Source organism: Carassius auratus, chromosome 24 (genome assembly GCF_003368295.1).
Source record: "Carassius auratus strain Wakin chromosome 24, ASM336829v1, whole genome shotgun sequence".
In the NCBI taxonomy this organism is placed as follows: domain Eukaryota; kingdom Metazoa; phylum Chordata; class Actinopteri; order Cypriniformes; family Cyprinidae; genus Carassius; species Carassius auratus.
This window is the reverse complement of record NC_039266.1, coordinates 1,607,420-1,621,776: the sequence shown is the minus strand read 5'-3', so window position 1 is coordinate 1,621,776 and position 14,357 is coordinate 1,607,420. Positions and strand designations below refer to the sequence as shown.

General features: G+C 38.1%; 1 long non-coding RNA gene and 2 gene segments (V, D, J or C); 1 reads left to right on the top strand and 2 right to left on the bottom strand.

Annotated features, from left to right (window-relative positions):
- Nucleotides 1–2,684: 2,684 nt before the first annotated feature.
- LOC113041978 (uncharacterized) lies at nt 2,685–4,094 on the top strand. The gene is made up of 3 exons (XR_003275499.1): nt 2,685–2,720; nt 2,921–3,019; nt 3,910–4,094. It is a non-coding gene; the product is annotated as an uncharacterized LOC113041978 (long non-coding RNA).
- Nucleotides 4,095–4,988: 894 nt separating this feature from the next.
- Nucleotides 4,989–5,461, bottom strand: LOC113041976 (Ig kappa chain V-III region PC 2485/PC 4039-like). The segment is given in 2 exon segments: nt 4,989–5,323; nt 5,413–5,461. Coding segments are annotated over 2 exon segments (384 nt in total).
- A 5,890-nt stretch (nt 5,462–11,351) lies between these two features.
- Nucleotides 11,352–12,003, bottom strand: LOC113041975 (Ig kappa chain V region 3547-like). The segment is given in 2 exon segments: nt 11,352–11,719; nt 11,809–12,003. Coding segments are annotated over 2 exon segments (384 nt in total).
- Nucleotides 12,004–14,357: the final 2,354 nt, after the last annotated feature.

The window sequence follows — 14,357 nt, the reverse complement described above, 5'->3', positions numbered from 1 at the left end:
TTTAGAAGAAAACAAACATAACCCCAGGTATTTATTCAATACAGTGGGTAAATTAACGGAAAATAAAGCCTCAACAAGTGTTGACATTTCCCAACACCACAACAGTAATGACTTTATGAACTACTTTACTTCTAAAATCGATACTATTAGAGATAAAATTGCAACCATTCGGCCGTCAGCTACATTATCACATCAAACAGTGCACTATAGACCCCCTGAGACCAATCTCGAATCTCCCTTTTCTGTCCAAGATACTAGAAAAGGTGGTATCCTCACAATTATATTCCTTCTTAGAGAAAATGGTATATGTGAGGATTTCCAGTCAGGATTTAGACCGTATCATAGTACTGAGACTGCTCTCCTTAGAGTTACAAATGATCTGCTCTTATCATCTGATCGTGGGTGTATCTCTCTATTAGTTTTATTGGATCTTAGTGCTGCGTTTGACACAATTGACCACAGCATTCTTTTGCATAGACTTGAACATTTTGTTGGCATCAGTGGAAGTGCATTAGCATGGTTTAAATCGTACTTATATGACCGCCATCAGTTCGTAGCAGTGAATAAAGTTTTGTATCATATCGATCACAAGGGCAGTATGGAGTACCTCAAGGCTCAGTACTAGGGCCGCTACTCTTCACGCTTTATATGTTACCCTTGGGAGATATCATCAGGAAACATGGTGTTAGTTTTCACTGTTATGCTGATGATACGCAGCTCTATATTTCCTCGCAGCCTGGTGAAACACGCCAATTTGAAAAACTAATGGAATGCATAGTCGATATAAAAAATTGGATGACGAGTAATTTCTAATTGCTAAATTCAGAAAAAACAGAGGTGTTAATTATAGGGCCTAAAAACTCTGCTTGTAATAACCTAGAACACTGTCTAAGACTTGATGGTTGCTCTGTCAATTCTTCGTCATCAGTTAGGAACCTAGGTGTGCTACTTGATCGCAATCTTTCCTTAGAAAGCCACGTTTCTAGTATTTGTAAAACTGCATTTTTCCATCTCAAAAATATATCTAAATTACGGCCTATGCTCTAAATGTCAAATGCAGAAATGTTAATCCATGCATTTATGACTTCAAGGTTAGACTATTGTAATGCTTTACTGGGTGGCTGTTCTGCACGCTTGGTAAACAAACTACAGCTAGTCCAAAATGCAGCAGCAAGAGTTCTTGCTAGAACCAGGAAGTATGACCATATTAGCCCGGTCCTGTCCACACTGCACTGGCTCCCTATCAAACATCGTATAGATTTTAAAATATTGCTTATTACTTATAAAGCCCTGAATGGTTTAGCACCTCAGTATTTGAATAATCTCCTTTTACATTATATTCCTCTACGTCCGCTACGTTCTCAAAACTCAGGCAATTTGATAATACCTAGAATATCAAAATCAACTGCGGGCGGCTGATCCTTTTCCTATTTGGCACCTAAACTCTGGAATAACCTACCTAACATTGTTTGGGAGGCAGACACACTCTTACAGTTTAAATCTAAATTAAAGACCCATCTCTTTAACCTGGCTTACACATAACATACTAATATGCTTTTAATATCCAAATCCGTTAAAGGATTTTTAGGCTGCATTAATTAGGTAAACCGGAACCGGAAACACTTCCCATAACACCCTATGTACTTGCTACATCATTAGAAGAATGGCATCTACGCTAATATTTGTCTGTTTCTCTCTTGTTCCGAGGTCACCGTGGCCACCAGATCCAGTCTGTATCCAGATCAGAGGGTCACTGCAGTCACCCGGATCCAGGACGTATCCAGACCAGATGGTGGATCAGCATCTAGAAAGGACCTCTACTGCCCAGAAAGACAGCGGAGACCAGGACAACTAGAGCCCAGATACAGATCCCCTGTAAAGACCTTGTCTCAGAGGAGCACCAGGACAAGACCACAGGAAACAGATGATTCTTCTGCACAATCTGACTTTGCTGCAGCCTGGAATTGAACTACTGGTTTCGTCTGGTCAGAGGAGAACTGACCCCAACTGAGCCTGGTTTCTCCCAAGGTTTTTTTCTCCATTCTGTCACCGATGGAGGTTCGGTTCCTTGCCGCCGTTGCCTCTGGCTTGCTTAGTTGGGGTCACTTCATCTACAGCGATATCATTGACTTGACATTGCAAATAAATGCACAGACACTATTTAAACTGAACAGATATGTCAAAACTGAATTCAATGATGAACTGCCTTTAACTATCATTTTGCATTATTGACACACTGTTTTCCAAATGAATGTTATTCAGTGCTTTGACGCAATGTATTTTGTTTAAAGTGCTATATAAATAAAGATGATTGATTGATTGATTGATTGATTTTAGTACAATCTACAAAAACTAAAATGGAACTGAAAAAAATGCATGTGTTTTCTGTCACAGGACAGATCTGAGTCTAATAGAGCTGATGTGAGTCCTAACTCAGTTCTGAGCTCATGTGTAGTTCTGTGTTTGGTCTCTCTGTGTGCGACACTCATGATTTATCGCATGTTATTTAATTATTTATTTCGAGTTATGTCGAGCTTCTCTCTCCAAACACTGTTTTATGTTAAGTTTCAGTCAGTTTTTCACGCTGAGATCATTTAATAACTGTGTTACAGATTTGATGTCATCCATGATAGGTCTAGTATGATACTGTATAACAGGTCAAAGGTCATTCAAGGGAGTCACCTTCTAAATCTCGGTCATCACAAAGCTTTAAATAACAGGTGTTTTGTAAATATGATGATTTTTGGGACTGATTATGAAACAAATGATTTGATTTTAGTCTTAATGTAATAACAAGGATTAATTATTAAAGATGAACAGTTTGTGCTGTTTTTTATAATAATTGCTGAGTGCTGTTGAGAAGAGCTGCTGTTGAGTCTGATATCAGTGTGTGAGTCTCTTCTCTCTTTCTCTGCAGGAGTTTGTGTTTATTTGAGTGTGACGGAGGTTTTTGTACGACGCTTTCACTAGAATGAAGCACTGTGGTACACTTTTGGTGGAGGAACTGAACTGACCATCGGTAAGTCTCTTCAATTCTGTCATTAAAATATATGATATTTGATTCATTCATTTTAATTCATTTTTAGATTATTTCTGCAAAAATATTTGAAAATTAGTCCTTTTATTATAAAAAAATGTTTTTGTAAAGTTTCTTTGATAATTGCAATATTTAATTTATTTCATCATTTACTTAAGTTGTATATTTTTTTCGTATTCTTTTTAAATCTCATTTATCATTTTACATGAATAACTTAACTCGAACTTTTATTAGAAGTTAAAAGTTCACATGTTCTGTAACTTACAATTTCTGAAATAAATCTTATTAGTGTATTTTTTTTTTTTGCATTTATTTCATCCCTTATTTACATTTTATAATTTAAAATTCTTTTTAAATGTTATTTTTTATTTATATGATTAATTACATGCATTTACATGTATTGATAGCAGTACTTTAAAATCTATGTAATTATTTCTTGATATGATTTTGTCTAAAATCTTGGCACATTTAACAATAAAGTGTTTGTCATCAGACAACAAGGAAATTGAAGAGCATTTAGAAAATTAATCATTTAAACTATTTAAACTCTCAAGTTTGCTGATATTCATGATTGTGAATCTGAATAGCATGAATATTTCAAAAATACCATTAATAATGAAATGATAATCTTTTTTTCTAAGTCATATAGCGACATCATAATATAAACATACATTTTCTTGAATTATGTTTTTTTTTTCAAAATTCTGAAGATTGTTTCATATGTATCTTATAAAATTAAACTCCACTGATCAGTTTTTCACTTCTGCTTCTGTGTGTGTGTGTGTGTGTGTGTGTGTGTGTGTGTGTGTGTGTGTGTGTGTGTGTGTGTGCGTGTCTGTGTGTGTGTGTGTGTGTGTGTGTGTGTGTTGCAGCTGGTCCCGCAGTGAAGCCCTCCGTGTCTCTGCTGCCTCCCTCTTCTCTGCAGATCTCTGGAGACTCAGCCGCACTGCTCTGTCTGCTCAGCTCTTACTCTCCACAGGGGGCGCAGGTGAGCTGGACGCTGGACGGGTCAGAGGTCACCGAGGGGGTTCAGACCAGCGCAGAGAGCGAGCGGGACGGACGCTACAGCCGCAGCAGCGTCCTGAGCCTCAGCAAAGCACGCTGGGAAGCCGGCGAGCGCTTCGTCTGCAGAGTAACACATGACGGAGCTGATCACGAGACCTCGTTCCTCAAGAGCTCCGAGTGCTGATGTTTCTCCAGTGAAGAGCAGCAGGATTCACAGCAGTCTCCTGATTTACAGCTCAATACTCAAGCAGTCTTTCAATGTGCTGCCATTGCTGTTCATTCAATAAAGCTTCTGAACGCCTTCCATTTGTGTTCGACTGCATCATTGATCAGTGTGTCCTTCCTTCACTAAAGTTTCAGCTGCTGTTGATGGATTGTAATAGTTGAGAACAGCTGTGTTTAGCAGTAAATGTGAACTGAAGCTCTTGGGGTTTGAACATGGTCTCTGGAGACGGAGCTGCTCTATTCTGAGACCATCAGAATCACTAAAGCTGTCAATGCAAATCTGATTTCAGCTCAAACTCACAGTTTCACTGTTTGATCGGTTCAACGCTCTGAACTGAAACAGTTTCACTTCTGCTCATGCACTGATGAGACAGTTATGAAGTTTGAGTGATAGTTTCATAAAGCACCTTTATCAGTAAGATTGTAAGTACAACCTAAAAACATAAAACTATCAAACTGTAACAGAGAAACATTTGTGTGTTTTTGGATTGATTTGATATCAATTCATCACAAAATCAGAGCATAAATGAGTCAAACCCGTCTGTCCCAGGACAGATCTGAGTCTAATAGAGCTGATGTGAGTCCTAACTCAGTTGTGAGCTCATGTGTAGTTCTGTGTTTGGTCTCTGTGTGTCAGTAGTGAGTGATAGTGTTTGATCAGCTGCAGCATCAGTTCAGTCACTGTGACTCTGACTGACACAGGTTTTTGTACCACTCACAATCACTGTGTGAACACCCAGTTACTGTTGATTTCATGTATACTCTGACAGTAATAATGTCCAGCATCTTCAGTCTGGACTCCACTGATGGTCAGAGTGAAATCACTGTTAGATCCACTGCCACTGAATCTAGATGGAGTTCCTGACTGGAGACTGTTTGCTAAATAAATCAGGAGTTTAGGAGCTTCTCCAGGTTTCTGTAAGTACCAGGCTAAATAATAATAAGCACCATTGTAATACACATCTGTGCTGGTTCTACAGTTGATCTTCACTGTTTCTCCTGGTTGAGCTGCTGTCGTTGAGGGACTCTGAGTGACGCTGATCTGTCCTCTACACTCTGAAACACACAACAAGAAGAAAATCAACTCAAAACTTTGACGATATACTTGAAGAAATGAATTGATATCAAACTTGTGCTCCACAAACCTTGAGCAAACGCTGTGAGAGTCCAGATGAAGATGATGATGAAGGTCATGTTGATGAAGATTGTTGTGTGTGTCAGTGATGAAGTGTTAAACTCACAGCACTATAAACACTCTCAGAGCACTGAAGCATCTGATCAATATTCAAATGAACTGATGCTGTATTTAAATGAGCTTCTAAATGAAGATTGCTCGTTCATTTCATCCTGTCCATCATTGTAACTGCACATCAAACTGTTTAATCTTTGTTTTGTACAATTATGTTGACTGGTGTTTCATCATCTGTCAGTTTATTAAGGATTGACTATGATTATGGATATATTAAAATGTTCAACATTTTGATCATTCATGGTTTTTGTATATGAATTAAACACATGTATTTCAGCTCAGTTGGTTTGTGGTACCTTAAGAAACATCACTACAGTGTTACACCCCGTCTAGGGTAAAGGCGTATCATGAAAGAGTTTCTTATTGAAAAGCAGGACATGAGGCTGGAGCAGGAAGTGATGAAGGAGGCCTTTATAAGCAGCTAGGAGTCAGCTGACCAGGCAGAGTGTGTCACTAATTAGACTGCAGGAACCAATCAGTCTTCTTCCTGGACAGAGACACACAAACTCCTCCCAAAGCAAAAGAAAACACTTGAAAAAAGGGACACAACAACAGACAGCAGTGATGCACACTGGCTTTCATGGTGCATTGTGGGAATGTTTTGAGCATGAGCATTATGTGATCCCTGAGCAGTGCACTGACTAGTGAACTAAGGGACTGACTGAGACACACTCTTACTGACTGAATGATGACTGATGCACAAATCATGGTTTATAAATAAGAGTGAACTTTAAACATTTAAACATTTACAACCAATTGAAACCACATGAAATGAGAATAAATGTTCTGATAAATAGTGGTAAATATCTATTTAAAGATGATGTCTAATGCTATTTCATGCATTCTGACTTATTTATTCTGCTAAAGAGTTGGATTTACATGCTAAAGAGCTGAAAAATGAAAATTCAGTCATTAATTACTCACCCTCATGTCGTTCCAAACCTGTAAGATCTTTGTTCATCTTAGGATCATAAATTAAGATATTTTTGATGAACTCCGAGAGCTTTCTGACCATCCATAGACAACAAGGATCCTACCACGATCAAGACTCAGAAACACAGCAAGAACATTGTTAAAATAATCCATGGAACATCAGTGGTTCAACTGTAATTTTAAGAAGCTATGAGAATCATTTTTGTGCACAAAGAAAGGAAAAATAATGACTTTGTTCAACAATTTGTCTCCTCCGTGTAACCCTGGTATCTTTTTGGTCTCATGATGTAAAGTATAGTGTGCATTATCCTGAACATGAAGTATGTGTGTGCTGCTGCTGACACAGAAACAGTTTACGTTCAGATCAAAGCAGACGCATACGTCGTGATACCATAATGGTGCCATGGTGATGTGGAGGAGACGAATTGTTGAATAAAGGTTTGTTTTTGTTTTTGTTTTTTTGCACAAAATATATTCCCATAGCTTCTTTAGATGAGACCAATTAACAAGTATTGTTGTTGCCAATAGAGTTTAGTGGAGCTTGTGACCAAAGTAAGCTGATGATGGTTTTGGGAAACATACCCCAGAGTGTCTCTGCATCAACACGTATCATATGGGTTACGAAAGTTAATTCTGGATGGAATATATTATGACTGGATCTGATTTTTGGCCATAGTTAATTTTAATCAATAAAGTTTCCATTCCTGTTTTATTTATGTCGGTGTCACAGCTTGCAGATGATTGCAATTGAAATGCTTTGTACGCTCCTGACTATTTAGCTCCGCTCACAGCACGCCTCCAGGAGAGAAATGTTAAAGCTGTATTTATGTTTTATAAATCTGATAAAACTAAAGATTCTTCGGAAACTGTGTAATGTCCACTTTAATTGTTTGATCAAAGTTTTTTTTAGGGACAATTTAGTAGTCGCTGTATATTGGCAGCTTGAGATGAATAAACTACTTGAGAAACTGCTCAAGAACAGCTTTAGGTCCTTGGTAATACAAAATGAGGGTTAAATAATATATTCTTAACAAAACACAAAAACTATAACACTGAAACTGAGAAATATGGCACCATTGTTTTTTGTTTGATTTGATATCACTTTACATACTTTAGTTTTTCTGATTCTGAGTTTAATTGAGTCAAACCCGTCTGTCCCAGGACAGATCTGAGTCTAATAGAGCTGATGTGAGTCCTAACTCAGTTGTGAGCTCATGTGTAGTTCTGTGTTTGGTCTCTGTGTGTCAGTAGTGAGTGATAGTGTTTGATCAGCTGCAGCATCAGTTCAGTCACTGTGACTCTGACTGACACAGGTTTTTGTACCACTCACAATCACTGTGTGAACACCCAGTTACTGTTGATTTCATGTAAACTCTTACAGTAATAATGTCCAGCATCTTCAGTCTGGACTCCACTGATGGTCAGAGTGAAATCAGTCGCAGATGAACTCATGCCACTGAATCTAAATGGAGTTCCTGAATGAAGAGCGTCTGCGAAATAAATCAGGAGTTTAGGAGCTTCTCCAGGTTTCTGTAAGTACCAGCTTAAAAAGTAACGTGCTGTACTATATACATGCACATTTCTGCTGGTTCTACAGCTGATCTTCACTGTTTCTCCTGGTTGAGCTGCTGTCGTTGAGGGACTCTGAGTGACGCTGATCTGTCCTCTACACTCTGAAACACACAACAAGAAGAAAATCAACTCAAAACTTTGACAATATACTTGAAGAAATGAATTGATATCAAACTTGTGCTCCACAAACCTTGAGCAAACGCTGTGAGAGTCCAGATGAAGATGATGATGAAGGTCATGTTGATGAAGATTGTTGTGTGTGTCAGTGATGAAGTGTTAAACTCACAGCACTATAAACACTCTCAGAGCACTGAAGCATCTGATCAATATGCAAACACACTCACATCATTTACCTGGAGACAGCAGATTCATCCATTTACTGTTTATTATATTTTCTAATAAATTCCTTTTTTTTTTCATTTTCAGAAACAAACACTCACGATTTGCTTAAAGTTATTTAATTATTTATTTCAGGTCGAGCTTCTCTCTCCAAACACTGTTTTATGTTAAGTTTCAGTCAGTTTTTCACGCTGAGATCATTTAATACCTGTGTTACAGATTTGATGTCATCCATGATAGGTCTAGTATGATACTGTATAACAGGTCAAAGGTCATTCAGAGGAGTCACCTTCTAAATCTTGGTCATCACAAAGCTTTAAATAACAGGTGTTTTGTAAATATGATGATTTTTGGGACTGATTATGAAACAAATGATTTGATTTTAGCCTTAATGTAATAACAAGGATTAATTATTAAAGATGAAGATTTTGTGCTGTTTTTTATAATAATTGCTGAGTGCTGTTGAGAAGAGCTGCTGTTGAGTCTGATATCAGTGTGTGAGTCTCTTCTCTCTTTCTCTGCTGGAGTTTGTGTTTATTTGAGTGTGACGGAGGTTTTTGTACGACGCTTTCACTAGAATGAAGCACTGTGGTACACTTTTGGTGGAGGAACTAAACTGACCATCGGTAAGTCTCTTCAATTCTGTCATTAAAATATATGATATTTGATTCATTCATTTTCATTCATTTTTAGATTATTTCTGCAAAAAATTTTTTAAATTAGTCCTTTTATTATAAAAAAATGTTTTTGTAAAGTTTCTTTAATAATTGCAATATTTAATTTATTTCATGATTTACTTAAGTTGTATATTTTTTTCATATTTTTTTTAAATCTCATTTATCATTTTACATGAATAATTTAACTCATTATCAGTACAAAAATATTGTATCTTTAGATGACATGATATATAGTCAGTTAATTCTTGATATATATAATTTTGACAATAATTAATGGTAAATATAGAAATTAGGATGTTTTTAGATGCATGACAAAGTCTGATAATACTAAATGTAATTGTGTAGACGTCGTCACCAGACAAAGAGAAATGTAGTTAATGAACATGTTCAGAATCAAGTTTGCATCTGCTGCTGATCATTTAAAAACAACAACATCATAACATACATTTACAATTACATTGAAAAGTACAATTCATTGTTAGTGTCATATAAGAATAATATTTTTAAAGTAAAATTAATATTGCAATTAATATGTTTTCCATACCTTTTGACAAAATCACAATATACTGATTATTTTTCATGTGGGCAGTGTTTTTATTAGATTGGGATTAAAAGTTAAAAGTTCACATGTTCTGTAACTTACTATTTCTGAAATAAATCTTATTAGAGCATTTTTTGCATTTATTTCATCCTTATTTACTTTTTTGAATTCAAAAAAACTTTTTTAAATGTTATTTTTTATTTATATGATTAATTACATGCAATTACATGTATTGATAGCAGAACTTTAAAATCTATTTAATTATTTCTTGATATGATTTTGTCTAAAATCTTGGCACATTTAACAATAAAGTGTTTGTCATCAGACAACAAGGAACTTGAAGAGCATTTAGAAAATTAATCATTTAAACTATTTAAACTCTCAAGTTTGCTGATATTCATGATTGTGAGTCTGAATAGCATGAATATTTCAAAAGTACCATTAATAATGAAATGATGATTTTTTTTCTGAGTCATATAGCGACATCATAATATAAACATACATTTTCTTGAATAATGATTTTTTTTTTTTCAAAATTCTGAAGATAGTTTCATATCTTATAAAATTAAACTCCACTGATCAGTTTTTCATTTCTGCTTCTCTCTCTGTGTGTGTGTGTGTGTGTGTGTGTGTGTGTGTGTGTGTGTGTGTGTGTGTGTGTGTGTGTGTGTGTGTGCGTGTGCGTGCGTGTGTTGTGTGTGTGTGTGTGTGTGTGTGTGTGTTTCAGCTGGTCCCGCAGTGAAGCCCTCCGTGTCTCTGCTGCCTCCCTCTTCTCTGCAGATCTCTGGAGACTCAGCCGCACTGCTCTGTCTGCTCAGCTCTTACTCTCCACAGGGGGCGCAGGTGAGCTGGACGCTGGACGGGTCAGAGGTCACCGAGGGGGTTCAGACCAGCGCAGAGAGCGAGCGGGACGGACGCTACAGCCGCAGCAGCGTCCTGAGCCTCAGCAAAGCACGCTGGGAAGCCGGCGAGCGCTTCGTCTGCAGAGTAACACATGACGGAGCTGATCACGAGACCTCGTTCCTCAAGAGCTCCGAGTGCTGATGTTTCTCCAGTGAAGAGCAGCAGGATTCACAGCAGTCTCCTGATTTACAGCTCAATACTCAAGCAGTCTTTCAATGTGCTGCCATTGCTGTTCATTCAATAAAGCTTCTGAACGCCTTCCATTTGTGTTCGACTGCATCATTGATCAGTGTGTCCTTCCTTCACTAAAGTTTCAGCTGCTGTTGATGGATTGTAATAGTTGAGAACAGCTGTGTTTAGCAGTAAATGTGAACTGAAGCTCTTGGGGTTTGAACATGGTCTCTGGAGACGGAGCTGCTCTATTCTGAGACCATCAGAATCACTAAAGCTGTCAATGCAAATCTGATTTCAGCTCAAACTCACAGTTTCACTGTTTGATCGGTTCAACGCTCTGAACTGAAACACTTTCACTTCTGCTCATGCACTGATGAGACAGTTATGAAGTTTGAGTGATAGTTTCATAAAGCACCTTTATCAGTAAGATTGTAAGTACAACCTAAAAACATAAAACTATCAAACTGTAACAGAGAAACATTTGTGTGTTTTTGGATTGATTTGATATCAATTCATCACAAAATCAGAGCATAAATGAGTCAAACCCGTCTGTCCCAGGACAGATCTGAGTCTAATAGAGCTGATGTGAGTCCTAACTCAGTTGTGAGCTCATGTGTAGTTCTGTGTTTGGTCTCTGTGTGTCAGTAGTGAGTGATAGTGTTTGATCAGCTGCAGCATCAGTTCAGTCACTGTGACTCTGACTGACACAGGTTTTTGTACCACTCACAATCACTGTGTGAACACCCAGCTACCACTGATGACGTGAGCACTCTGACAGTAATAATGTCCAGCATCTTCAGTCTGGACTCCACTGATGGTCAGAGTGAAATCACTGTTAGATCCACTGCCACTGAATCTAGATGGAGTTCCTGACTGGAGACTGTTTGCTAAATAAATCAGGAGTTTAGGAGCTTCTCCAGGTTTCTGTAAGTACCAGGCTAAATAATCAGATCCACTATATCTGTACACATCTGTGCTGGTTCTACAGTTGATCTTCACTGTTTCTCCTGGTTGAGCTGCTGTCGTTGAGGGACTCTGAGTGACGCTGATCTGTCCTCTACACTCTGAAACACACAACAAGAAGAAAATCAACTCAAAACTTTGACGATATACTTGAAGAAATGAATTGATATCAAACTTGTGCTCCACAAACCTTGAGCAAACGCTGTGAGAGTCCAGATGAAGATGATGATGAAGGTCATGTTGATGAAGATTGTTGTGTGTGTCAGTGATGAAGTGTTAAACTCACAGCACTATAAACACTCTCAGAGCACTGAAGCATCTGATCAATATGCAAATGAACTGATGCTGTATTTAAATGAGCTTCTAAATGAAGATTGCTCGTTCATTTCATCCTGTCTTTCATTATACCTGCACATCAAACTGTTTAATCTTTGTTTTGTATAATTATGTTGACTGGTGTTTCATCATCTGTCAGTTTATTAAGGATTGACTATGATTATGGATATTTTAAAATGTTCAACATATTGATCATTCATGTTTTTTGTATATGAATTAAACACATGTATTTCAGCTCAGCTGGTTTGTGGTACCTTAAGAAACATCACTACAGTGTTACACCCCATCTAGGGTAAAGGCGAATCATGAAAGAGTTTCTTATTGAAAAGCAGGACATGAGGCTGGAGCAGGAAGTGATGAAGGAGCTTTATAAGCAGCTAGGAGTCAGCTGACCAGGCAGAGCGTGTCACTAATTAGACTGCAGGAACCAATCAGTCTTCTTCCTGGACAGAGACACACAAACTCCTCCCAAAGCAAAAGAAAACACTTGAAAATAGGGACATAACAACAGACAGCAGTGATGCATACTGGCTTTCATGATGCATTGTGGGAATGTTTTGGGCATGAGCATTATGTGATCCCTGAGCAGTGCACTGACTAGTGAACTAAGGGACTGACTGAGACACACTCTTACTGACTGACTGATGATTGATGCACAAATCATGGTTTATCAATAAGAGTGAACTTAAAAAAAAAAATAGCATAACATTTACAATCAATTCAAACCACATGAAATGAGAGTAAATATTCTAATAAATAATGGTAAATATATATTTATGTCTAAATAGATGTTTAATGCTAATCCATGCATTCTGACTTTTTTATGCTAAAGAGTTGGATTTTCATGCTAAAGGGATAGCTCACCCAAAAATGAAAATTCAGTCATTAATTACTCACCCTCATGTCGTTCAACACCAGTAAGATGTTCGTTCATTTTAGGAACACAAATTAAGATATTTTTGATAAATTCCGAGAGCTTTCTGACGATCCATAGACAACAAGGATCCTACCACGATCAAGACTCAGAAACACAGCAAGAACATTGTTAAAGTAATCCATGTAACATCAGTGGTTCAACAGTAATTTTAAAAAGCTATTAGAATATTTTTTGTGCACAAAGAAAAAAAAAATTATGACTTTATTCAATAATTCATCTCCTCCGTGTAACCCTGGTACCCTTTTGGTCTCATGATGTAAAGTATGTGTGTGCATTAACCTGAACATAAAGTATGTGTGTGCTGCTGCTGCCACAGAAACAGTATACGTTGTTAACGTTCAGATCAAAGCAGATGCATATGTCAAGATACCCAAATGGTGCCATGTTGATGTGGAGGAGATGAATTATTGAATTTTTTTTTTTTTTGCACAAAAATTATTCCCATAGCTTCTTTAGATGAGACCAATTAACAAGTATTGTTGTTGCCAATAGAGTTCAGTGGAACTTGTGACCAAAGTAAGCTGATGATGGTTTTGGGAAACATACCCCAGAGTGTCTGTGCATCAACACGTATCATATGGGTTACGAAAGTTAATTCTGGATGGAAGATATTATGGCTGGATCTGATTTTCGGCCATAGTTCATTTTAATCAATAAAGTTTCCATTTCTGTTTTATTTATGTCGGTGTCACAGCTCGCAGTCGATTGCTATGCAAATGCTTTGCACACTCGTGACTATTTAGCTCTGCTCACAGCAAGCCTCCAGGAGAAAAATAGTAAAGCTGTATTTATCTTCTATAAACCTGATAAAATGTCTAAGGTGGGCGAGACATCATAGGCGGGTGACGTCAGAGACCAGGAAGCATAAAAGCATGAGCGGCGAAGCCGGTAACCAGCCTCAAAGGATGAAGCAAGCAGCAGCCCTAGATGCCGGAAGTGTGGCACTCCGACGCAGCGTCACGTTCCTTCGAGGAACCAGGGTTACATACATAACCTTAGACGTTCCTCTTCAGCAACTCGAGCTGCGTCGAGGACACTTTGGGGAACGAGAATGCCCATGCCGCCAGACTTTCACATCTCTGCCTAGTGTGGAAGAGCACAGCTAAAGCAAGAGAAGGAGACAGGAGCCTGACAGTAATTGGGGACAACCCGTCCAATGGCCAAACTTTCCACCATGGAAGAAACATGTAACCAGAGGGTCTCTGCCCACTAACTGGCCACCGAGAGGGATGCGGTAGGCTGCCTTGGCCACCATGTAGACTTTCAGGGTGGAGTCGGTCAACCCTGCGGAGAGCCTGCAGGAACTCCGGCACTGTACCAAATGGACAGTTAACTGAGTCGAGCTGCGGTCTCTGCAAAGAGAAGTTAAAAGCTTCCACTTCAAGGCACACAGTTTCCTCATTAAGGGAGCTCTGGATTGGAGAACAGTCTCAACAACCTCGGTGGATAGACCAGAAGCTAAAAGT